Raw genomic sequence first — 24,800 nt, 5'->3', positions numbered from 1 at the left:
TTATTGTTTTTATTAGTATCGTTTAATTTTTGAAAAATATAATTGAAGACCAGTAGTTTTTATGGCATGAAAAGGAGTTACACTTGCAACTGATTAGATCACTGATGGAACTGATTTAAACACCGCACAGAAAGAGTAATTGGCAATAATCCTCCGTAGAGCAACAATTATTCTGAGTTTTTAATATACAAATATACATATTGGACATTAGTCAAGCACCCCACTAGTGTGTTTTGCTAAATTATACATAATGTATGTATATATCCTCACCTATATAAATTAATGAGGATTGCACCGCGACCTAGGGTCTATTGTGCCCTTGGGAATCTAAACCTAACCTAAAACCTAAAATGCAAAATAGCTTAAGATCACTTTTCATAAGTTGCCAGACGAAGGAAAAACGATATAATAAAAACCACTCATATTGAAACAATATTTGAGTTTTGTTTTTAAAATGGTTATATATTGGTTACATCTGACAACGGAAGTTGCAAATTTAATGCTACATATCTGAATATGAAGTAGTGAATCGGAAAGATTAAAAAAAAACAGTTTCGATTTTTTTTGATGAAAAGTTGTTTTGCAAAAAAATATATATAGTTATAAAAAAATGATAAATTCCCCTTGAAAATTAGCTCTGAACTTTATTCATTTTCTAAGAATATTTTTTACTAATAAGGCACAGGCTTGTCACTCTGTGTGAGGTTCACAGAAAGTGGGGTCAGTAAGGTGAAAACATAATAAAATAAAATAAATAACAATAATTTCACTCATTAAGGCAACATTTACGCAAATGAAATTAAATAAAAAGTAATGATTTTGTTGACAATAAAAATAGCAAAAAATAATAAAAAATTAGAAAACATTTCACCACTCAAAATGTGCACAATAAAACGCAGGCGCCTATTGTTTAAGCTTAAAGTCGAAACATCCAAAGTTTAATCACCCTGAAACTGTACGAAAAAAACACTTGGTATTTTTTTCTTCACACTACGTGGTCACCACAACCACAGCACCTAAGAAAAAGTTACACGTAACGGTTTATCGCATATTTACCTTTTGCATAAATTAATAGATCCAAACAAGAGTGAAAGAAAAATGCGTTTACCGCTATTTACATACATAGATACATACATATACGATATATGTATTTATGTACGTATGTTCATACAAAGGTAATTAGATACATACATACATATGTATCTAAGTTGCTGGCCGCGAATGTGCACCGTGCGTGCGCAGTGTAAGGCGACGAGCATTGAACCAAACGGCAACGTGCCAACGTTGTAAAAGGCAATAGAAATTTCTGCATTTTTGCGCAATATTTGGCAGCAGACGCGACGGAAAACATACTCACATACATACTTATGTACATAAGTTTATATTTAGTTGCAGCAAATGCAATTGCTTAGCGCAGCAGATCTTACAAATGACTTTAGAGCTTGCACTCTGCTGTGTAAAGTGAAAAGCAGAATGTGGTAAAACTGTTGAAAATAGTAAAATATTTTCATTAGTGAAAATGAGCTGTGAAAAAACAACAACAATAGCTACAATAGTCGCTTATATGCGTAAGTGCAGCTGGGAAGCTTCCAAAAACCGCACCTTTTCACTTATAAAATTTTTCTTGGCTGACTGCCTGAAGACTCTGGCACAAATTCAAACAGGTACTTTTGTATATATGTATATATTCACACACAAAACAAACAAATATAGCTATACTCGTATATACATACATATATGTATGTATATGTATGTATACTTTAGCTATGTTATGTTGCCATTTGCATAATGTAGTATTGCAGTTGTTGTTGCTTTTTGCTGACATAATGCGTTATGGCAGCGGCTGATATTACAACACTATTTTTTCCTCGTGCATTTATTGCTTAATTGCTGACAACTATGCATGTTGCTTGAATGCATTTTTATAGATCGATTTTTTTCTGCGGTCTGCGTAGTCACTAGTCTATTTTAATTGCTATTTCGTAATTAGTTAGAAAATGCAATTCCCATTTCAAAGGTAAACTGTAATTTCTTGGCACACATATCGATGGGCAGACGTCACAGTTGCCTTGCCATATTTAAGAATAACTGCAGCGATAGCTTAAATCGATTTAAGCTAATTTTGGTGTTTGGGTTTATAGTGTGTAAATATGTATATATGGATACACATTTCATTTAATTTGCCACCTAACAATAAATGTTTCATCTATTGTACGAAACTCTTTTCCAAATAAATCAAGTGAGCTTTAGAGCTAAATATACAATTTTTCTTCGATTGCCATAAATTCTTAAAATTAAAGCTCTTTTTAGTTTGGCTATCAGTTTCTTCTACTATGAGTATCATATTTTTAAAATTAGAGGAATAATTCAAACTATTGAAGTCTGTATTGATTTAGCCATTATTGTAGTTCTGCAAAATTTATTATAACCAATTTTATACATAACTGAGTATTGATTTAGCCATTATATGTAGATTTGAATAAATCTGCAAAATTTATTATAACCGATTTTATACATAACTGAATAGTAAATTTTGTTATAATTAGATTTGCCCTCTGAGTACTAAAAACCTGGCTATTTTTTTTTTTTTTTTTTTGAATGAGTAATTTTATTCATTTTTTTTATTATTTTTCCTTATTTTCAAAACAAATTCTTCAAATTTGCTGGTTGCAATATTAACTAAAATGAGTTGAAAGTCATTTAGAGTTATTATTGATAGGTTCGTTGAAAATGCTTTTAACCTCAAGAGACATTTTTTTGACGCTGTTAACGCCAGAACATGTGAAAGGAATTTAACTAAACGCTGAGAAATACCTTAATAGGGCTTAGATATGACTTCTGCGAAATGTAAATCATGTAGTGCTAAAGAAAGCTTGGATAATTGTGATACAGTAAGCGAACAAAACTCAAACTAAGCGAAAAATTGTTAGCATATGTAGTTAAATATATTCTTTAGGTCAAATTCGCTGATTATTTCAAATAGTTCTAGCAAGAGTACGAGTACTCAAAGTCTAAGGCTATAATTCAAGGCACAAAATTAGAAACAGCTATGTCAACTATTAAACTAATAAAAATATTTTTTTTGGAGCGCATATACTATTTTATTATTATGTTTTCATTGAGAAAAATTTCTGAAGCCTGCAATTGTAGCAACAAATTTTTGTAGTTATATTTCATACAACAATATATTCAAATAAAAAAATTATTTATAAATAGCTTTATATGTTTTTACATTTTTAGAAAAAAAGTTGTTTTTCAACATTTGTTTACCGCTTTTTGACGCATTCGTTATTCATTCTGAATAAATAAATATGTCAGTATGCCATAACAAATAGAAATCAATATAGCATAAATAAAGTAATTACATTTTTATTAAACGCCATTTTTTCGCAACACGCTGCCCTCGTTTAACAGCTAAATATACCCATATATATATTTACATGAATATATATATACTATGTATTTAATTAGACTTTTATAGGTTTAAAAAATGTTGTGATATGTTGTTTATTGTCTCGGCATATTTCGCGCGGTAAATTAGTTTTACAGTTGTTGTTTTTTTTGTGTTTGTAAAATAATTTTTTCACTAATTACAATACGTGCATATGCACTTTGCACTTATCTATATTAAAAATATAATTTATTTCGAAGTTGCAATTTCGTTGCGCGCTGACGTCGCAAAGCCGGAAAAAAAATTTTCTGTCACAAAACCCGTTAACTAAAGTCTTCGTTGCCGCAAACTTTCACTTTGCTTGCATATACTGCTTCATTATCAAGCACCACGTATGTATGTATGTATATTGTCACGCTCTTTTTGGCATGATTTAATTGATTTTCGAAAAATAACAGTAAATATTGAAATAGCTCTTGTTTCTAAACTTTTGAAGTGATTTCACAAAAGCAAGTTCTTTTTAAACTGGCAAATGTCTGCTTTTTGGCGGTCACACGTCAACGTTTTGGTAGAAATAGACGCAAGAGGCAACGCAAGCAAAGTGACATGTGGAAGATGAGCAAAGCAGATGAGGCGATTTGTAGTGTGGGAAGGCAAAAGAAGCAACGCAAACGTAATGCTTTTTGAAAAGGCAATAAGTACAATGGCTCAGAAGAATATAAATAAAAATATGAAAACAAAAAGAAGGAAAAGCCTAAATATTCGAAGATTTTAGAAAAGAGAATATTGTAAACAAAACAAAAACAGAAAACACAAGCAAACGTACAAATATCTATACAAGTTAAAGCGAGCAGCAAGAAATATCTAAAAATATTCAATTTGCTGCAGAATATTCTAGTAAAATATTTCGAAAGGTCGTATTCGAAATATTTATGTATGTTTGTATTTATATGTAGTTGAATGTAATATCGAAAACAGAACAGACGACGGTAAGCGCTTTACAAAACCACAGTGTCTTTATTTACATGTGTTTTCTTCCACGAAGTCATGACTGACGACAAGAGAATGATAACATTTAGGTTATGCCAGATCTTCAGACAAATAGTTCTTTAAAAAATAATGTTTGTGTACAGAAATGTAACAGTAAAGGCAAAAAATTACGATTTTCGAAGCATATATTTTTCTTCAAAGAAAATATAACGGAAGACGATTTATCTTTTATTATTTTTTTTGTTTTTAGTACAAAAAAACTCAAAGCTAAGTATACATATGTATATATCTTTGGGACAAATGCGATATACTGAAATAATTAATATTATGATTACCGTGCCATAAATCGCGTATTCGATCTAGAATCGTTATAACTAATAATTTATTTTATTTATTTTTTTATTTTTATTTTTTATTTTTAAGAAATTTGTACAATAATAAATTATTTAACAAATAAATATTTAGCAGCGCTAGCAACAAGGGCCTTCGGCTGTCTGTAATCTAATATAACGTTAATGGTGAAGGTGTTAGTAGAGCTAACTACGATTTATTCTTAATATTAAATATGCTTTAACAAGTCAGTCTCTTTCAACAATTTGTACAACAATTTAGAACGTTTGTGATGTTAGCCTCTCTCAAAAGGTCGAAGGGATCCGTTGTACTCAGGATGTTATTATAACTAATAAGGTTAAGCAACGAGATGAAGATATGGAAACTACCCCGATTGATATAGTAGTACAAAAACTTCTGAAAATACTGAGGCTCATTATTGAGGTCTTACTGCTCTGTAGATTTCTCAATTATGGATTAGAAATATAAATTCTTATTTATATAGAAAATATAGGAATAGGCCTGATTATAGTACTTAGAGAAGGAAACTCTATTGCGGATCTAATTTCAAAGTTTAGAGAATGAAACTCCTTTGTGGTCATATCTGAGTTAATAATAGCGAACATGCAGTCTACTCAAGAAGTTTGAGAACAACCTTTTAATAGTTAAAATTATAATAACGATTAATTCAAATATTTGGGATGGTGGAGGCAGAAGGCATCAGAATCGATCGCGATCATCAAATAATACGTCGATAATTGAAGAATTAAGCAAAGAAATCTATGCCAAACCAAAATTGATCACAGGGGAGACGACGTGTGCCTTCGGACAAGTGACTTTTTGCGAGTAATTATTTGAAACAATGTCAAGGAGCTAACTAAAGACAGTTGAGACCGGTAACGCGTAGTATAGGAGAATATTTCGTGTATTCGGTAAAAGTTGTTATGATGGTTTTCAGATGGTTACATGTGTTGTCTTAGATGGAGAACATTTGGGTGGCGTAAAATGATTATCACTATAAATTTCTACGAAGCAGTTGAAGAGCTTTCAAATTTTTGAAGAAGAAGTAAAGACTTGTGTCGAACTTTTTATTCGAGTAGGCAATCGCTTTGCCGGATACTTGAACAGCATCCAACTTCAAGTAAAAATTTCAATAAGAAAAATTATTAGATATAAAATATAGAAAAAAGTTTTGAAAACATTTTTGCTAAATTTTAGTTTTTGAAATATATCTTTTCGAAGAAACTTTTTGGCATTCATTTTTAAGGCGACAAATATAGACATTAAACATTGGCTTTAGTACCGTTAACTAATTTTTATCCTCGACTCATTCACCTTGTGTGTATTTATACATTATTATACCCTGAACAGGGTATATTAAGTTTGTCACGAAGTTTGTAACACTCAGAAGGAAGCGTCGGATACCCTATAAAGTACATATATATATAAATGATCAGTATGTTGAGCTGAGTCGATTTAGCCATGTCCGTCTGTCTGTATATATACGAACTAGTCCCTCAGTTTTTAAGATATCGTTTTGAAATTTTGCAAACGTCATTTTCTCTTCTAGCGCATTTGTCAGAACTGCCAATATCGGATCACTATAGCATATAGCTGCCATATAAACTGAACGATCGGAATCAAGTTCTTGTATGGGAAACTTCAACATTTGACAATATATCTTCACAAAAGTTGGCACAGATTATTTTCTAAGATAATAATTTAATATACGAGGAAATTGTTCAGATCGGCTTACTATAGCATATAGCTGCCATACAAACCGAACGATCGAAATCAAGGGTTTGTATGGAAAACTTTCGCATTTGATTTGACGAAATTTGACATAGATTACTGCTTAAGGTAATAATATAATCTCTGAAGAAATTGTTGAGATCGGTTAACTATAGCATATAGCTGCCATACAAACTGCACACATAGTTACTAAAATAAATGCACCTGTGAAGGGTATATTAGCTTCGGTGCAGCCGAAGTTAACGTTTTGTCTTGTTTTTAACAGTTTTTTATTTAAATAAGTATAATTAGTTTCGTGAATAAGGGCAAATAAGGTTATTGCGTAACGGTATTTTCTTTTACTGTTCATTTAAGTATGTAGGTATGTATGTACCATATATTGAGCAACTAATAATTACCTTCTTCTTAATATATTTAGCAATTTTCGAGAGCTTTATCGCTTTGGCATTTAATTTGTGCGACGTCGGCTTACTCGCCGGCGGCATATCGAATTTGGCTATTTTGGGTAGCGACTCAATTTGATTGCAACTCATCTTGACTGAGCTTGAATAAATGTTTGGCGCAAAACACAAAGAGCACGTTTTATGGCTTATTTTCAGAGTTTTTTTCAGTTGTGATCAATTTTTTTTCGTATTTTTTTGTTTTTTGTATTTTTATGTGGTTTAAGTCGAGCGAAATTCAATTTTTGTTGTAATTTAATTTAATTTTTATTTTTAATATTATTTTTATTGTGTTGAAATGTTGTGGCAATAAAATGCAATGACTTATTTGTTTTTGGTATTTCTTTCCAACAAATTATGGGTTATTTTAAGAGTCAATTTGCAAATTTGTTTCAAAATTTAATAGTGATTAAATTTATTTGGCTACACTTTTGCTTTGATTTCACTACTTTATTTAATTAAATATTCTCTTATTTGAAAGCAGTCACATTTTCACAATTTTTTCGTTCACAAATTCAATGCACAATTTTGTGCGCGACCACAGATGCTTCCACAAACTTGCTTTGAATGGGAGTGTAGTGGGAAAAATATTTGAATTTCTAAGCTTTACTTTCTTCGCTTGCAAAGCGGCGCAAACAACTTTCTCAAAATGTATATTTTGTTTTAGAAAAAATGTATTTCAATTTGTTGAAATCAACATTTAACTTTACTCCAGTTAAGTACGAACATTTAGTAGGTATTGACAGGCGAAGAGCTTTGCTGCTTGGGCAGGTTAGTCGCGAAACGCCGATCGTTAATTGAACGTGTGTGAATAATAAGAAGCACAAATTGTGACTGAATGAAATGTTTTCGAAAACTTCGAAACGCTTCGTCGGCGCACAGCGCTGTGACGGTGGCATTTAGTCGGTGGCCTAGTGGCCGGCGTCGGTGTTCCTAGAGCGGCACGATCGCGACAGCACCGAATTCAAATGCAATACTATACAATTGAATAGACAAGATGAAACATACATACATATGTACATATGTACGCATATGGTGGGCTTGACAGCGCTGACCATACACTAGTCAAATGGCTTGCAAGTCGCGTAGCCAACTTGTCGGCTCAATGCGCTTTCGAGTGCTCGAGCGAGCGATGGTCAGTGTGGCAGTTTTGACGATCGTAGCTTCGTTGTTGCACTTATTTGTTGCAGCATAAAATATTTGCACTAAAAACTGAACTCTTGACTTTCTTTTTGCTGCTGCCGCTTTATCAGCAGTGCGCTGCTGGCCTTTGAGAGCCACTTTTTTCGCTCTCGCTGTTTTTACTTGCAAGCAAATCACGTTCGAACTCGAGAGACTAGCAATAGAAGCTACTTGACGCTCAGTTTGAGTTTGTTTAACAAACAACTTTTAATAAAACTATTTGAAGCTTTTTGGTCAGCATAAATGGCAGCGTCTAGTGCGTGCCATAGTTATCCACTAGATATATGTACATATGTATAAATATATTAATATATATATACTCTTAAGTATCTGTACTGTCTAAGTATGTACCAATTTCCATGACTTATTAGTTTCACCTTGCTAGCTAGCAAAATTCAATTTCACTATCACTAGACCCAGATCTTTTAAACTGTCGAAATAATTTAAGCTCTATTTATGAGGTTTCATTTTCGATAAATATTTTAAGCCGCCCATAATGACAAAGACAGACAAGTGACTGTCTACAGTAAATTCCCTATATTTAACAAATATGATGAAATGAGACTTTTCGTAAATTGTTCTTCTTCTGATTCTACTTTTCTTAGCTCCGTTTTTTTAGGCTGTTCTGAAAGAGTAGAAAGTAGAGAGAATCAAAATATCTGTTGCTGAAAATGTAAAACAATCTTTTGTCATTATCAGTGTGCCTCATACATACATAAGTGCATATGTATGGATTGCGAAAGCCGCCACATAATATACGACCAAGCGCAAATTTGGGTTGATAACACAATGGGCGGGATGGTTTTATGGTGCGTGGTGAGAAATAAGAAATTGTTACAATGCTGAAGAAAACATATATTTGTGATTGTTATAGAAATTAAGGCAAAGATGAAGACAGTTAGATGTAAGGATATTTACCACTACAAATTCACCAAGCTAAAAATATTTTCATTAATAGCATACACTCACTCTGTCTAGCTTAGTACATCTAATCCACCACACCAAAATTCACCACATCTAATTTACCACATACGAACTCACAGCTGTGCTAAGTTTGAAAAATTTCTAAACCTTGAATTTCGTTTGGCATTTAATTTTTACAGATAGTTGAAATCTTTGTAATAAATTTCTTATAAATCCGTACGTGGATAAAAATGGATTTATAAGTAATTTTTGTTTACAAGAATGACCTGAGTACATTTATTAACTACAATATTACTTTGTTGTTATACCGCCTTTTGATCACAAGTTGTTTTTGTCACTAAAAAGTCGTATTATGCACGTCTTTCGAAATAAGCTCTCAGTTCTCAGAAATTGTATTTCATTGAGCAGGGAGTGTTCCGAGACCAATCTAATTTGATATGGATATGCAATACTAGTTACGCCGAGAGCTATTAAATAAGCCATAGCAGACAACAAAGTTGCTTTATAAGTGATATTTTTATATCACTATATTATATTCGAAAACACTTTATTTATTATCTCTTAAAGATTTAAGAAATTATAAACAAAAAGACATGAAAACCAATCGTGCACGTGACTGAGCTCAGCTCCATGAGACTTAAGCAAAGCCTAGAACGAACATGTCGAAAGTGACTTTTCAATCAACAAAACCAGTTATACCATCGGAATAAATGGATTTATTAGAATATGAATTAAACTCACAAAATGAAATCAAATGAAAATCAGCCCAAAATGTATTCACAATAAAATTGAATTAAGATCAGCCCAAAAGAAATTATTTTAATGAAAATTATCGATAAATTGTCGAAAAACTTTGAAATTTATTTTAAAATTTTGGTATTTTATTGGAAGAGATAAATAATTTATCGAAAATGATTGTAAAAATATCGAAAATTTATTGTAAAAACCGATAATTTATCGGAGATGTAATAATTGATTGTGAAATCTCGATAATACATATATACTTATATATATATGACAAAGAAAAAATATTTGAAAATATCGATTTACCCAGAATTCCGTTGAAGCTTTTGACGCTTTGTGTATTGAACGCAAGGAAAAACGCAATAAATTTGAATTTGAATTTCAAAACGATTTGGCCGTTACAATGTTGCAAAAAATAAATATTCTAAATAGGCGTGAAATGCAGAAATATATTTACATACAAACAGCTGTAGGCGTACGTGCAGAGAATAGTTTCGAATTCATCGCATTCCTTTCCAGTCGCTACGACATGTCAGGGGTAATAAATTTCGATGGGTACAAACTTGTACCAGGTGCATCGTGCCGCTGCGGCCATAAATTTGTAAATAAAGTGTGTAGCATCTTTACCTATTTTACTATTTCTCTTTAAATACTTGTAATGATATTATTGAGATTGCGCAACTTATTTGAGTTTTTTCATTCTCGTAATTTCAACGGAAAATAACTGTAATAGCCGACTCATTAAAGTTAAATAATTATATTAAAGTAGAGAATTTATGACAATAATGAAACGAAAGCACAATTTGCGCTATAAAAAACTGGCCAAAACTGAATTTTGCAGTTGAAAAGTGTTCCGGGCATATTTTGTTTTGTGTGGTGACTTGAAGAACTTATGTATGAAGGCTTAGTTGACTAAAATTGTCATCAAAATATCAATAAAACTTTGAAAGACTTTTAACGCTTTTCTTTTATTTAAAATTTTTTTATTAAATATTTGTCCCTGGCCGATTGCACGTCTTAAAAACAGGCTCTTTTAGAAGAAGAATTTGACTAAGAGCTTTAATGAGCCCATTTATGGACGCATAAATTTCAATCTATTAATTTTTTACTCAAGCTGTGGGAATTTTTGAATGTAAAGTTTAAAATTTTAGCTTATGAAATAGTTAAAAATATAAAACACCATTATTACAAAAACAAAAATAAAATACTAAAATCAAAATAGTTTTGTAAACATGTTGAAGAGATCCATTGTTAGAGGCAAACACACGAGGGCGCCTCAAGCATACTGATATAATTTGTGTAAAAATGCAACACAGTTGATGGCAACTATGAACTCTTTCTTGATAAAAAGAAAATAATGGATGCCAGAAAGAGCGGTAGAAATAGTTGAAGCCCATTGATGGGCGGAGGACCGAGGATTCTGACACAGTCGAGAGCCACTTGAACTGCGAAGCTTCTAGATATCTGAGAGGAGTTCCAGATAAGGCTGGACAGAAGCGTACGAGTGGTTGCAGCGTCTCTCTCATGCCAACTTAACTCCACTTTCTGCATGAGGTAACCACGATAACTTGTAACTATCCGGTGTGCACGTGATGCCAGCAAGTTGTGACATGTCAGTAGGCCAACAACCGTCCTGTCGTTCTTTCTAGACCGTGGAGGAAAAGGCATGGGTGTTTTTCCCGCTCTTGCACATGACCTTGGTGATCGTACATGTCTGTCAGCCCTTTCGGAAATTTCATTGTGTATCGTTTTTGGAAACTTATGTATTTTTGGTCAGCTATTCGTTCTAGAATTCCTTTGGAACGATGAGCACTACATTAAAACAGAAGTCTTGTATATTCACGGCCCTTTGAAAAAGTGTATAATAACTTCAATTTAGTTTAAAAAAAATAAAATAAAAGAGTTTGGCGTGAGTAAAGAAAAACAAAATTTCCATAATTCTACCATGAAGATGTTATATAGCAAAACAGGTCTCAGGAATTTTTCAGTTTGCATATCGTTTCGTTTTACATATTGTGGGGGTCAACTATTGTCGATGATCACTGCCGACACCGTAAACGCCATTACCCCTGCTAGGCGATTTTTTGTGGTACCTTGACAGCAGTACAAAAGCAAAAATGCAATTGTTCATAGAATGTGAGTTTGTTGTTGTAGTCACATATGTCTAAATCTACAACTATTGAAGCAAATAAAAGTTATCTGTGCATTTTTGTAATTAAAACGTTATTCCAAGTTGTAAAATGTAAAGTATTTGCTAACCAATCAATATAGTTTTGTAAAAAACTTGCCTTTGCCGTAAAATGCAGTTAATTGCATGAAAAATATCACCCCTGACATGTGAAGTGTTGCATTTGATATAACACCGGGTAACACGTGCCTCGGTATTAAATAACCGGTAAATCTAATAACCGACTTAATCATGGCAATTGTAATTGACATCCGTGTTGCAATAGTTTAAACAAAGTATATATTCTATATAACGGGTGATCCAAGTAGATGTACTTTTTTCAATAGCCCTTCCTTTTATTGGATAACGTTCGACCGAATAGACTACGTCCATTACGCATGCGATTCGGCGCCGTCTTTGGACTGATATATGGAACGACTTGCATATGACTCGCCTTTTAGGTCGAGATCTTAAATTGAAAGCGTATAAAAAACAGTTTTGCAAGAACTGAAGTTACTTGACTTTCTCAAGCGACATCGCTTTGCTGCATGGGCTCTTGAAAAGTTCCAAGAAGATTCGACGGGCCAAATTTAGTTCAGGGATGAGGCTCATTTCTGGGTCAATGGGTATATAAACAAGCAAAATTGCCACATTTGGAACGAAAAGCAACCAGAAAAGATTCAAGAGCTGCCATTTTCATACAGAAAAATAACGGTTTGGTTTGGTTTGTGGGCAGGTGGAATCATCGGTCCAAGTTTCTTCAAAAATGATGTCGTGGAGAAAGTAACCGTCAATGGCGACCGCTACCGCGACATGATAACCGACTATTTGATGCATGAATTTTGAAGCTCGTGATCTCGGCGACATTTGGTTTTAACAAGACCCCGCTGATCAACGCTTTGATTTGATCCGTTGTACTTTTGAGTATCCTGGAGTAAGGCTGTCGTCAGCAGGTGCCCATGTTAAACATTCCGGTTGTTGTCCCGCCACTTCCCATACATCGCATCAATCAATGAATTTATTGAGAGAACAGTTCGGTGAGCAGATAATTTCACGTTTTGGCCGGTCGATTGGCCACCAAGATCGTGTGATACCATATTGTTAGACTTTTTTCTGTGGGAATATGTAAAGTCTATGCGGACGATCCCGCTTCAATTCAGGCCTCGGAACAAAACATCACGCGTGTCATTCGCCAGTTACCAGGCGAAATGCTGGTGGAACGTCTGAGATGTAGCCGCGGACAACATTTGAGAGAGGCAATCTTCATAAAATAAATACCAAAGAATGTTCTTTCGAATGATAATAAGCAATCCCCATTTTTGTTTTTTCTTTAAAAAAGAAGTAGAGAACTTCGAAATTGATCAGCCCTTAACATAACGGTTTTTGCAAAAATGTACATATATCTACGTATTAACAGAGAATATATATTTATATATTTTTTTGCTCTGGGAATAGAAAGTTAAGAGCTTCAATATTTTCGACACAATTCAGGATTATCTTAAATACCGAAATCGTTTTTGTCTCTTTTGAATCATCAGTGCTCCCTCAATCTGAGACAGTCTTCAAACTGTCACTTCTTGTCACACCCACATAAATGCAATGACAGAAGAAACAAAACTTTTGCAGAAGTCTTTCCTTCCATTCATTCAACTGTCGCGACTTTTTATTTTTAAAGAGCAGCAGGAGTTTATAGCCTCTCATTAAATAATTGTGTTGAAGAACATAAATATTCATAATATTTAAATCGATTTTACTTCGTTTTTAACGGTTTCGAACTGCACCCGAAACACCCATAAGCCGTTAACTGAGGCTGGTGCGATTTCATAACACAAGATTTGATATAAAAATATATGCTTGCTGATTTTTCTTTCTTTTTATATGGTGTCGTGTTTTTTAAGCCACAGACTGGTTATATAAAGAATAAAGTTAATAAATAAACCATATTTGTGGTAGTTATTGTTTAATGAGTGTCGGCATTAAGTGTGAGCGATTTAGGTACAAAAGTGTGTGAAAAAACAAAACGAAATTTGTGCATGAATGGGGTATATATTTTTTCTTTTCCTTTTGAGGAAGAAAGACTTTGTATGTATTATAATTTTGTTAGAAAATGATTTTTTTGAGACTAGTGTGGACAGACTGCTGTACTGATTTCTGAGTTGTTTGAAAATGATTTTCAAAAGTTTTAGTTTTTTTATATAAAGCTACATATATATTCGATAAAAATTGGATACATTTTTAAACATTGGTTTTGAATTTTACATATTTTGGTATAGAAATATATATTATTATATATTTTTGGATTTTGAAATTTCTTTTAATATAATATAAGATATAAAAATATTGATATTCGCTACAAATTATATTATTGATATAAATGCATATATGTATGTATGTATTTAAAAAAAATTTAAGGATTTTTAATTTTACAGATTTTTTTTTTTTTATTTAGAATTAACCATATTCGATACAAATTATAAAAATTACTTAAGTAAATGTTGCAAAAATTTATTTATTTAGAAACACCAATATCAATATAATTTAAAAAAAATAATTAGTCGTTTGGAATTTCACATTTTTTATATATAAAACAATAAATGTCGAATAAAATACCGATATTCGGAATATATAATTTTTAGAACAATTAATAATTTTCGTTTTGAATATCGCATATATTTTTATATATTTATACCGATATTCAGTAAAAATTAGGTAATTTTTTGAAAAATTAATATTTCGTAAAAGTTTTTAATTTTCATATAATATTCGGTAAAAATTAGTTTATTTTAAATAAATATTAATCGTTTTGAATTCCGCAGCACGAAGTTATACTTATTTTTAAAGTTAGACTGTTTACTAAGTAACTACCGTATAATTTCAAAATTATTTTGAATACTGAAAAGAGTGACACGGTTCTCGAATAGCCAATTAAATTACTGAAAACCTATTAAGAAGACCTTGGATTACTTAATTTTGCTTTTGTATAAATTTTTCATACCCTCTTCATTATACATTCCTCGGTCTCTTCTAATTTTTATTTCAACTGTTTTTTGTAATTATTGAAGTACAGAATTCTATATCATAAACAAGTACTTAACATTTCAAACAGGTTTAAGAAATAGCACCTTGCTGAAAATAAAATAAAAACAAGAGAAAAAAATAAAGAATTTTCGATTGCATAAAAGAGACTTGGAGTGCCTAAAGCCTGCAGAGCAAGCTATCAAATAAGCGTTATGATAATCACTTTTGGGGGCTTGGTGCCCTGCCGAATACGTAGGCCAAGGTGTGAAGCAAAATATGCGAAAGTTAAGGAAATATCTTTGTACATTCGTGCTTTGAATACTGGCGTTAAATTGGCGTTCATTTTGACTTAGACAAAGAGACTTGCTTTGCAGAATATCAGCTAACTGCGATCAAGTGTGTATAGCTAAAACGTCTATTTGTCTATTAAGTACATAGATGTATAGCATATTGGCGTACGTGTGCTTTTGGACGGGCAGCTGTTTCATAAATAAGCTGAGCTTAAAATAAAGTCGAGAAAAAAGGCGCGCAGCGCGAAGAAACTTGTTTGCAATTTTGCTAAAAATTCCAAAATAGATTTTAAATTTGGTAGCTGCCTGAATCTGCTGCGCTTATGTGTATTTTCGAAGTTGGATGCTCTGCCGAACAGGTTTTAGCACTTCTCACACTTCTCATCATTTATTTACAAAATTCAAAAGAGTAAATGAAAAGAGCCAAAATATAAGAAAATGAATTTTTATGTTAATAAATATAAAAGAATTGTAAGACAGATAATTAATGAAGTCAGTTATGAAATTAATCAAATCGAGCAGGTGCGCTAACAGAGGTAGGTATGTAGATCTACACGTAAGGTACGTTAGTAATGACAATAGAAACGGAACAGTCGTAGATTAAGTAATTAAACATGAAATGTGCAGTGAGTCGTAGTTGATGTGATGATATGAAAGCATCTAGTAACGCAATTCAGTGATATTTTGCTCAAATAAAAGATATGATTTTTTCGGTATCCCGAATTTTTAATTATATTTTATACGCCTTCACTTTTAGGTATTAAGTAGTATTTCGATATGAATTCTGCGAAGTATTCAATCAATATTATAAATAACGGGATAAAAATTAAATGATTTTGGGTTTAAATAAAAATGTATGTACATACATATGTAATTTTCCATTTACCTCACTATAACCTACGAAAAAGATTTTCATGAAAAACTTATTTGAATAATTGTTAAAAACTCGTCTTCGTCAGAATAAATTTTCTTTAAGTCCGAAATGTCAAGTTTAAAAAAATTAACCGGGAATTTCAAAACGGTTCGGTATTTGTCAGAATAATTAAAAAATTTTAATCCCGAAATTTCGAAACTTCTGATTTTCCAAATTGTTCGGGATTTGTCAATATAATTATAATTTTTTAATAACGAAATTTAGGGTTTCAGAAAATTACTTGGTATTCTCTAAACTGTTCGGAATTTGTGAGAATAAATAATTTTTTTTAATCCCGAAATTTCGGGTTTCAGAAAATTATTCGGAATTCTCCTAATTGTACGCTATTTTACTGAATAACTTTATTTCTTTTAATCCCGAAGTTTCGAGTTTCCAAAAATTACTCGGTATTCTCAGAATTGTTCGGGATTTTAAGGATTGGTTAATTATCAAAAATAAATATTTCAATTTTTCGGGATTTAATGAGCTATTTGAAATCCCGAAATTTCAAAATTATCGAGATTGCTCGGAATTAAAGCTATTGGTTCAAATACAAGTCGATTCTATTTTTGACAGGAAAAATGTCTCGGTACCAATACTTATTACCACTACTGTTTATACATATATAGTAAATTTGAAATTCTATTTTTATTCATTTGACTATGTGGCTCGCGTCATCAACTTATTTAACTAATTTCATATGCAAAGATGTCCGTAAAGCCTGCTGCCAGTAGCACTGAATTCCAATATTTCTTCAATAGAAGTGTGTTTTTGCATTCTAACATATTTTTTTGCGTTTTCTATGTATGTATGTATATTCTATTAAAAGGAAATTACAATGGCATGAAATATTAGTAGAGCGTGCGCAGGCGTACTATTGCGTAATGCAATATTAATATTTAATGCTAGTGAGCGCTAGTTTAGACAAATAGATAAATAAATAATTCCCATTGTTATTCATTGTTTTAACATAAAAACTGATTTAAAATAAATTAAATAAAAAAATTTCGCATTTTTGTTGTGCTGTCATTTTGGAGAAAACATATTTAAAAATTAGTTCCAAGCTATATTATTGCATTGAAAATTTTCAGAGTAAAAGTGAGCTGTCTAAAGTCCTTAGCAGAAGGAACGTTAATTGCGGCTGTGATATCCATCACAGATGCATTTCTTAAAACATAAAGGAATTTATATGGTAGATATAGACTATAGTGATCCGATCTGAACAATTTATTCGGCGGTTAAAGCGTGGTTTTGGGCAATAATCTATGCCAAATATTGTGAAGAAATCTTGTCAAATAAAAAAGTTTACCATACAAAGATTTGATATTGATGAATCCGTTTATTCATGACAGCTATATCCTATAGTAATATGATATCGGCGGTTCTGACAATTGCCCAGCTTTTTGAGGAAAAAATGTGCAAAATTTCAGATCGGTACCTGAAAAACTGAGCGACTAGTTCGCGTATATACAAGCAGTCGGCCATGAACTTGCACAAAACAACTGATCAAATGTACCGTTTTTTCTTATTTGCCGATTCGATGATAAGAAAATTATTTATTTTTAATAAAAAAATTACAATTTATAAAACAAATTGAAAAATCGAATGTAAACAGCGTACAATTTGTACCGAACAGTACGAGCATTTTCCGAAGATAAGGTGATTTATGTGTGTGTACTGAGCACATGTCCGTCCACGTGTGATAAACTCAAGTGTTGACCTTTTATTGATAACCAGTTTGTTACTGTTATTTCACTGTAACCTTCTATACAGCTCAATGTTTTGATGCAGTCAAAATTGATTAATAGTTTCAATAAACTACTAATTTGATGTCTTGATAATCTTTTAATTGTGATACTCTTGAATATTATGCTGAAAATTCTTAATGGAATTTGTTTAGCGATGCTATATACTTATATAATATATAACCTGTTCATGATGTATGGTGAAAGCTCCGACAAAGCTTTTGGTTTCAAGAAAAAATTAAACTTAATTTAAGCACTCGCGAAAAAATCACCAAAGCTGTTGATAGCTGTCGTGAAAGCTTTCAATGCTTAAAAACGTTTTCACTTTAATGCGAGTAATATTTCTGAAAAAAGCATTAATTGCTAAGAGTTTGAGCATTAAAGCTTTGAGCTTTTAGTTTGCATCAAAAGTAAATCTTAATACTACAACAAAATTACTATAAGATTAAAGTATATAATATTATTGAAAAGCTGTTGACAAATCAATGAAAGATTTGCGTTTTCAGAAAAAGCTACCAGAGAGAGAGATTATAGACTTTTGTACCCTGCAGCTAAAATTCGCTTATTAAGATGATTGCATTGGGTGTGAAAGGTTTAAGTTTTTAGTATTGGAAAAAAAAATTCCTCACGGAAAAATGTAATACGCCTAAATGCTATGAACACTTTCCGCCGTAACTATATATTGTTATTTAAAGATCACATGTCATCAGCATGGATATCGTCTTATTGAAAAGCCATTGAGAATTGAAGCCCAAGCTTTCAGACCTTTCAAAAAAGCTTTCACTTACTAACTAGTTAAATTTCTAAAAATAAATATTAACTGTTTGAATTTTTCCCAGCGATAAATGAGTTACAATTTGCCTATTGAGATGCTGTTGAGAATTGTTGTGAAAGCTTGAGCTTTTTTATTATCGAAAACAAAAATGTCCACTAAAAAAAGACAGTGTATAATTAAAGTTGTTAGTTGAAGATCACATGTCACTCAGCGTGCAATGAACACGAGCGCTGAACTTTATGTTGATAACGTAAAAGGTCCAACAAAAAGTCATTGAACATAAAATTCGCACATAAAAAAATCATATAAGTTGATATGAGTACATAAAAAAATATATTACAAGGTATTGTAAAAAATAATGATTTTAAAGGCACGACGCTAAATCCAAAACTGATTAAGCGGTTTAAACCGCAATCACTGAAAACAAGTAAAAATCTTCACAAAAGCGTAAAATTCTCATTTTTTGGCGCTTTCAAATACATTTTCAATTTGTTTATGTTGAATACTTATAGTAAATAAAAGAAAGTAAAAAAGTGTTTTCAATTTCATTTTACGTCTTTTTGCAGGTTGATTCCATTGCGCTGAATGAATGAGCTTCAATTAATCGCTTTATGTAAACAAATCTAATTAAAGTTGAGTTTATTTTGTGCAAAAAGCGAGAAACAAGACAATCAACGCACAGTAGCCAGTCGCTCAACGCTTCGGTGCACAGCAGCCGAATTATAAACAAAAATCTTTATCCTGATATTACCGGTATGCTCGCTGCTTCCGCTCTCTCCCACCTGCCTCGTGTTTTCTTCTTTCTTTTGTGCTTTCATTGCAATCAAAAGCGCACCTCACACACACACATAAATGTGGGTGTGTATGAAAGCGATTTGCGATTTGTTGGCTAATTATTTTCGAAAAGTATATAAATTAAATTAAATCACCTAATAAATTTCGATCTATGCACGTAGTACTATGTGCCGCGGTCAGGAAACATGCTTCAGAGCACGCAGACAAAGAAAGCGACGTGTATTTTGACCAACAACCCTACAAATATATAACTGAAAGCTCAACTGCGCAGTAAATAATAACGATAAGCCTAAGGAACAGGTGAAAACGGTGTGGAGAAAGCTGCTGATATGATTTTGTTATTGAAAACCCTACGCATGCGAAGGTGTATCTTCTTGATTGAATTTAAAAACCGTACTTTGCTCTGAACTTTGAGTTTGCGTGCTGAAGGACGACGGTTATTAAGGAAACTCGTAGGCCATAGCCTTATGCCTTAGGTCAGTGCCTTCCATATCAAGTCATTATAAAGTATGCAATGAAGCGAAAGAGGACTAAATTTGGATTTTAAACTAAAAATATGGGGTCTAGACATAAGCATTATATGTTTTGTAATACTTTTAAAAATATATCTTCGTGTTTTCTAAAATTATTATATTAGCTATATTTGTTTAAAAAAGGCAATTGGGCTTATTCGAAACTTATTTTAAAAAAGGAGAGTGTAAAAAAAAATCTTGATAGCGAGGATCAGCCTCAAACCTAACCTGACTTTGGAAACAGATTGGTTCATCTATAATTTTTTAAATTTACGTTTTTTGTATTAAAAAATACCATGAAACCTCATCATGTTATTGAAAACTAATTTAGATACAAAAAATCTAATTTACAGTTGTTTAAAAAGTAATGAGCATACGATATATGAATTTATTATCAATTAAAACGATATTAACTTAAATTTTTAATTAATTAATGCACTAAATCACATTCATCAAAAACAAATATGGATAATAATAAGTCCATATGTAATTATATTATTACCATTCAATTTGAATATAATTACATTTATCAGATCAACTGTGAGCATTCATATATACAATTCATTAAAGACTGATTTAACTAACGAAATTATTTATTAAACCACCTGTCATCATATTTAAATTAGCGCTTTAGCCCTGCAGCATGTAGGGAAAGTAAAATTACTAGGTTAGGTCAGAAACAAGAAGAAAAGAGCAGCTGTGTTCGAAACTCAGAAAAAAGTAATTATGTGGAAAAAATTGAAGGCAAGACGAGAATCCGAAAGCGTGTGTCTATCTTAAAGGTCTTTGCCTAGACTATATTATAGGTGAAAAAGGTTCCTTTAAAATTATGTTAAGAGCAGGGCTGCCAGCTGTCCGCAACAAAAATTTGCAGTGAAGCACGGCCCAACACCTGTTAAAGGTCTCAGTTTCTCACCCATGAATGTATGTAAATAAATACAAAATTTATTAATAATAAACTTAACAGCGCTAAACAGGCAACTAAATAAGTATATATAGTCGTGAGAAAAACCTATGAAGTGAGTAGCCTATATTTAATTACAAATTTCCATATATGCATAGTTAATAAGTACTGCTACTGTTGGGTAGGTGTGCAAGGGCATGTAACATCTGTTGCAATGACATGTTAACATGTCTTACAAATAATGCAGGGAATATTCATTAAAATTGTGCAAATTACAATTACTTGGGTAAAAATAAATACCACTATGCGAGTTAATGGCTGGGCAGAGTTGATTAAATGCTGATGGAAAGCGTGTTTGCGCTAGCGGCAACCAATCCATTACTTAAATGCAACTCAGCAATGCGGAAATATATGTACATACATAAATTAACGGCTTTTTGTATTTTTTTTTTTGTTTTTTGCTATGCATTAGTTTACAGGTGCTACTTTATATAAGGGTATGTTTGTTGGATTTTAATATGAGCATTATGTAATGGAACTGCGCTCTTGTGCTCAATGTAATTTTTTAAATAATTAGTACAGTCGATCTCCTTTTAACGCGGTTCTTTTTAACGCGGATTTTTTTAACGCGGAGTTTTTAACAATCCCCCGTTGTCTTTTTTTACGCGGTTTTACTTTTTTAACGCGGTTCGCGAATCATTTTGATTTTTTCCTTTTGTTTTATTTCTAGTGCGCTTTGCAAGTGCTGTTTAAATTGAAAGTCTAAGCCTTATATAAGCATGTATGTTCGTATTGCAAAAAAAATGCAAACCCGCAACCATGTAAAAGAGAACCAAATGTCAAACCGAAAACAAACAAAATTGCCGCGAAATGGCACCTAAGCGCAAAAGATTAAGCCTTAGGCAAAAAATTGTCATTTTAAATTCTTTAAAAAGTGGGGAAAAACCTGCAAACATTGCCAAGAGGCATAAAATTAACGAATCATCAGTTCGTACAATTAAAAGAAAGGAAAACGCCATAAGGAAAACTTTTACTGAATGCGGTTCCAGTAGCCTTACATATTCGTACAACACTAGAGATGTCGTAATGATTAAAGTTGAACGCGCGCTTGTATGGTGGATTGAGGACCTCGTCCATAGAAGAATTCCTGTGGATACTAGGTGCATAAAAGAAAAGGCCACTGTGTTTTATGAAAAATTTAAATGCGAAAAACCATCTAGTTCAAATATGCAAAATACGAAACAATTTTGTGCAAGTAATGGTTGGCTTAGGTGCTTCTTGAAAAGAAACTCGCTGCACAACTCCAGTATTGGAAGAAAATGCCAAGCCGCATTTAAGTAGCTAAACAGACCAGATCGGTGCACGGGTTTAAAACAGCAAAGGAGCGTATCACGCTCGTACTGTGTAGCAATGCATCAGGGGACAAGGTTTTAAAACCTCTATTAGTGAACAAAAATTTAAAGCCGCGAGCTTTGAAAGGTAAGTTTTAATCATTAATAGCTGATTTGCAAAAATTTTATGTTTTCCGATTTTAGGAATGGATCTAAAGAAATTGCCAGTACATTGGATGGCAAACAAAAAGGCTTGGGTGACCGCATCGCTTTTCAAGGAGTGGTTCGAAAAGTGTTTTGTGCCTGAAGTAAGAGGATACATGATCTCTAAAAACTTGGAATTTAAAGTGTTGTTATTAATTGACAATGCACCTGGACACCCAGTTATTGAGCACCCAAACGTCAAAGTGCTATTTCTTCCCCCAAACACAACATCTCTTTTGCAACCGCTGGACCAAGGCATCATTGCAGCTTTAAAAACTTATTACATAAAGCATTCGTTTAGGTTTATTTTGAATAAATTGGAAAGTAATTCCGCAATTAATGTGATTTCTGCTTGGAAAGATTTTAATGTAAAGAATTGTATCGATTGTATTGAAATTGCCGTAAAGGATATTACAAAAATCACCCTAAGTAAATGTTGGAAAAATCTTACCTACGCGGAAATATTTGAATTAGCCAAAAGCATCGGCGGTGAAGGTTTTGACGACATGGATATTGACGATATTAATGAACTGTTTGATCTGTATGCTCTAGACGATGCGGAAATTATTCATACAATTGATAATAATAATAATAATGACCTTGAAAATGCAGAAAATGGTGTCAGCTCTCCACCCGTTTCACTTTCGTCAAAATACTTCGAGAAGGATTAGACAAAGCTGCTGACCTTCAAGATCATTTTATAGATCATGATCCTAATGATGAACGCTTATCAAAGTTTCGTCGAGATTTTAAAAACGCTATGGACTGCTACCAGAATTTATATAAAGAGATGCATAAAGAAAAACCCCAAAGATTATTAACAGATTATTTTAAGAACTAAAATACTGTTTTGTACGTTTGTACGTAGTTTAATATAATTTAAGTTACAATTGATCTCAATGTGATTTTTTGCACAAATCTTGTAAAACAGATTTAAAATATTTAAAATATATCAATGCATAGCGGATATATGTAATTGAACTCAATATGATTTTTTGTCCAAATTCTGTAAAACTAAAAGATATAGAATATATCAACGCATAACGAATATGTGCATATGTAATAAATTTGTTTACTTCCCCAAATTTGAGTTTCAGTTGGAATTTTGGTTATTTTAGCGCGGATTTTTTTTTGCGCCGATTTTTCGTAAAATAGGAACGAATAACCAAATTTGAATTGAAATGTGGGTTTTTTTACGCGGTTTTTTTTTTACGCGGATAAATTTGTGTCCCGGCAAACCGCGTTAAAAAGAGATCGACTGTATTTTAATAGCTTAAAATATAAGAGTTTGTAAAAATGTACAGCAATACATTGCTTAAAACAAAATTGAGCCAAGTAAAGGGTGCCCTTTCAGGCATATGATTATGTTTCAAATATGAGTAAAAACATAACTTGTAATTTTTCGATTCGAGTTAATTGTAGCCGGCTTTTGTTGCAAAGCTTCTTTAATTTCCAACCAACCCCCCATGTAACCTTGCTGTAAGCGCATAAATAACCGACCACGCCGCTAAATACTTGCATATTCATAACTAAAAAACTCCCGCTTTTTTATTAACTTTAATTGAGGTGTCTGCTTTATGTCGCTTCATGCCGTTAACGGTAATAAATTAATATAAAAAAGCTTTTTTTGCTTTCACAGCGCCGCCAGCACAGTTTTTCGCGCCCAGCCACCGGCAAAAATCAGGTCAAAACCGCTCTGAAACTGTGCTGCAAACAAGTATGAACAAGTGACAGCAACAACAATAACAATTACAGTTTTTATAAACAATTAAATGCTGAAAATGCTGACTGAAGTCCTTTTAATATAAAAAAACAGCCTAAAGGAAAATCCGAGCTTAGCCGGTAGGAAGTAAACGAAGCGACGCGACTATTATCACACATACTTATGTATGTATGTATATAGTTTGTATTAAAGAAAGCAACTACAAATTATTTTAATTGAAGCAATTGATTTTGATAACACAATCGATAAAGCGGCAACACCGACACAGACACACACACACGCGCGCAGAGCGATGCGAACATGCACTTGAACGAGCGTTTCATGTCAGAGTACCATTTACAAATTGCACTACTTTTGTTGTTGTTGTTGTTAACGATGCTGAAATGTGACAAGATAATTTGTAAACGCCTTCAATTGCGCCGTGTAGCAATCGAGGCGAGGCATAATTGCTGTTTGCTTCAAATGTTTAAGAGCAAGAGCTGCAAAGTAATCATTAAATTTATGCTAATAGAAAAGTGAGCAGTAACAGGGTGTTCCAAAATGAAAAATAAATACAATAGGAAATGCTTATCAAAGCTGCTTTTGAAGCCTGAAGTGTAAACTGAGTACAACTGCACTACTGTCATAACTGTACATTATCGAAAATTTGCCAGTTTTTCGAAGTTAATAT

At 32.4% G+C, this 24,800-nt stretch overlaps 1 protein-coding gene across 22 annotated transcripts in view; it reads right to left on the bottom strand.

Annotated features, from left to right (window-relative positions):
- Positions 1 to 24,800, bottom strand: part of LOC126767909 (TLD domain-containing protein 2) — a 313,504-nt gene that overhangs the window by 36,757 nt on the left and 251,947 nt on the right. The window contains exon 1 of one of the 22 annotated variants that reach the window (XM_050485651.1): positions 6,862 to 7,711. The exons of the other annotated variants lie outside the window; for them this stretch is intronic. Coding sequence (XP_050341608.1) covers positions 6,862 to 6,996 — 135 coding nt within the window. The 5' untranslated portion in view covers positions 6,997 to 7,711. Of the gene's footprint in view, positions 1 to 6,861; positions 7,712 to 24,800 lie in introns of those variants that run through there. 22 annotated transcript variants of the gene reach the window in all.

Source organism: Bactrocera neohumeralis, chromosome 2, assembly GCF_024586455.1.
Source record: "Bactrocera neohumeralis isolate Rockhampton chromosome 2, APGP_CSIRO_Bneo_wtdbg2-racon-allhic-juicebox.fasta_v2, whole genome shotgun sequence".
In the NCBI taxonomy this organism is placed as follows: Eukaryota; Metazoa; Arthropoda; class Insecta; order Diptera; family Tephritidae; genus Bactrocera; species Bactrocera neohumeralis.
The sequence above is the reverse complement of the archived record's forward strand: the minus strand, read 5'-3'. Positions and strand labels throughout refer to the sequence as shown.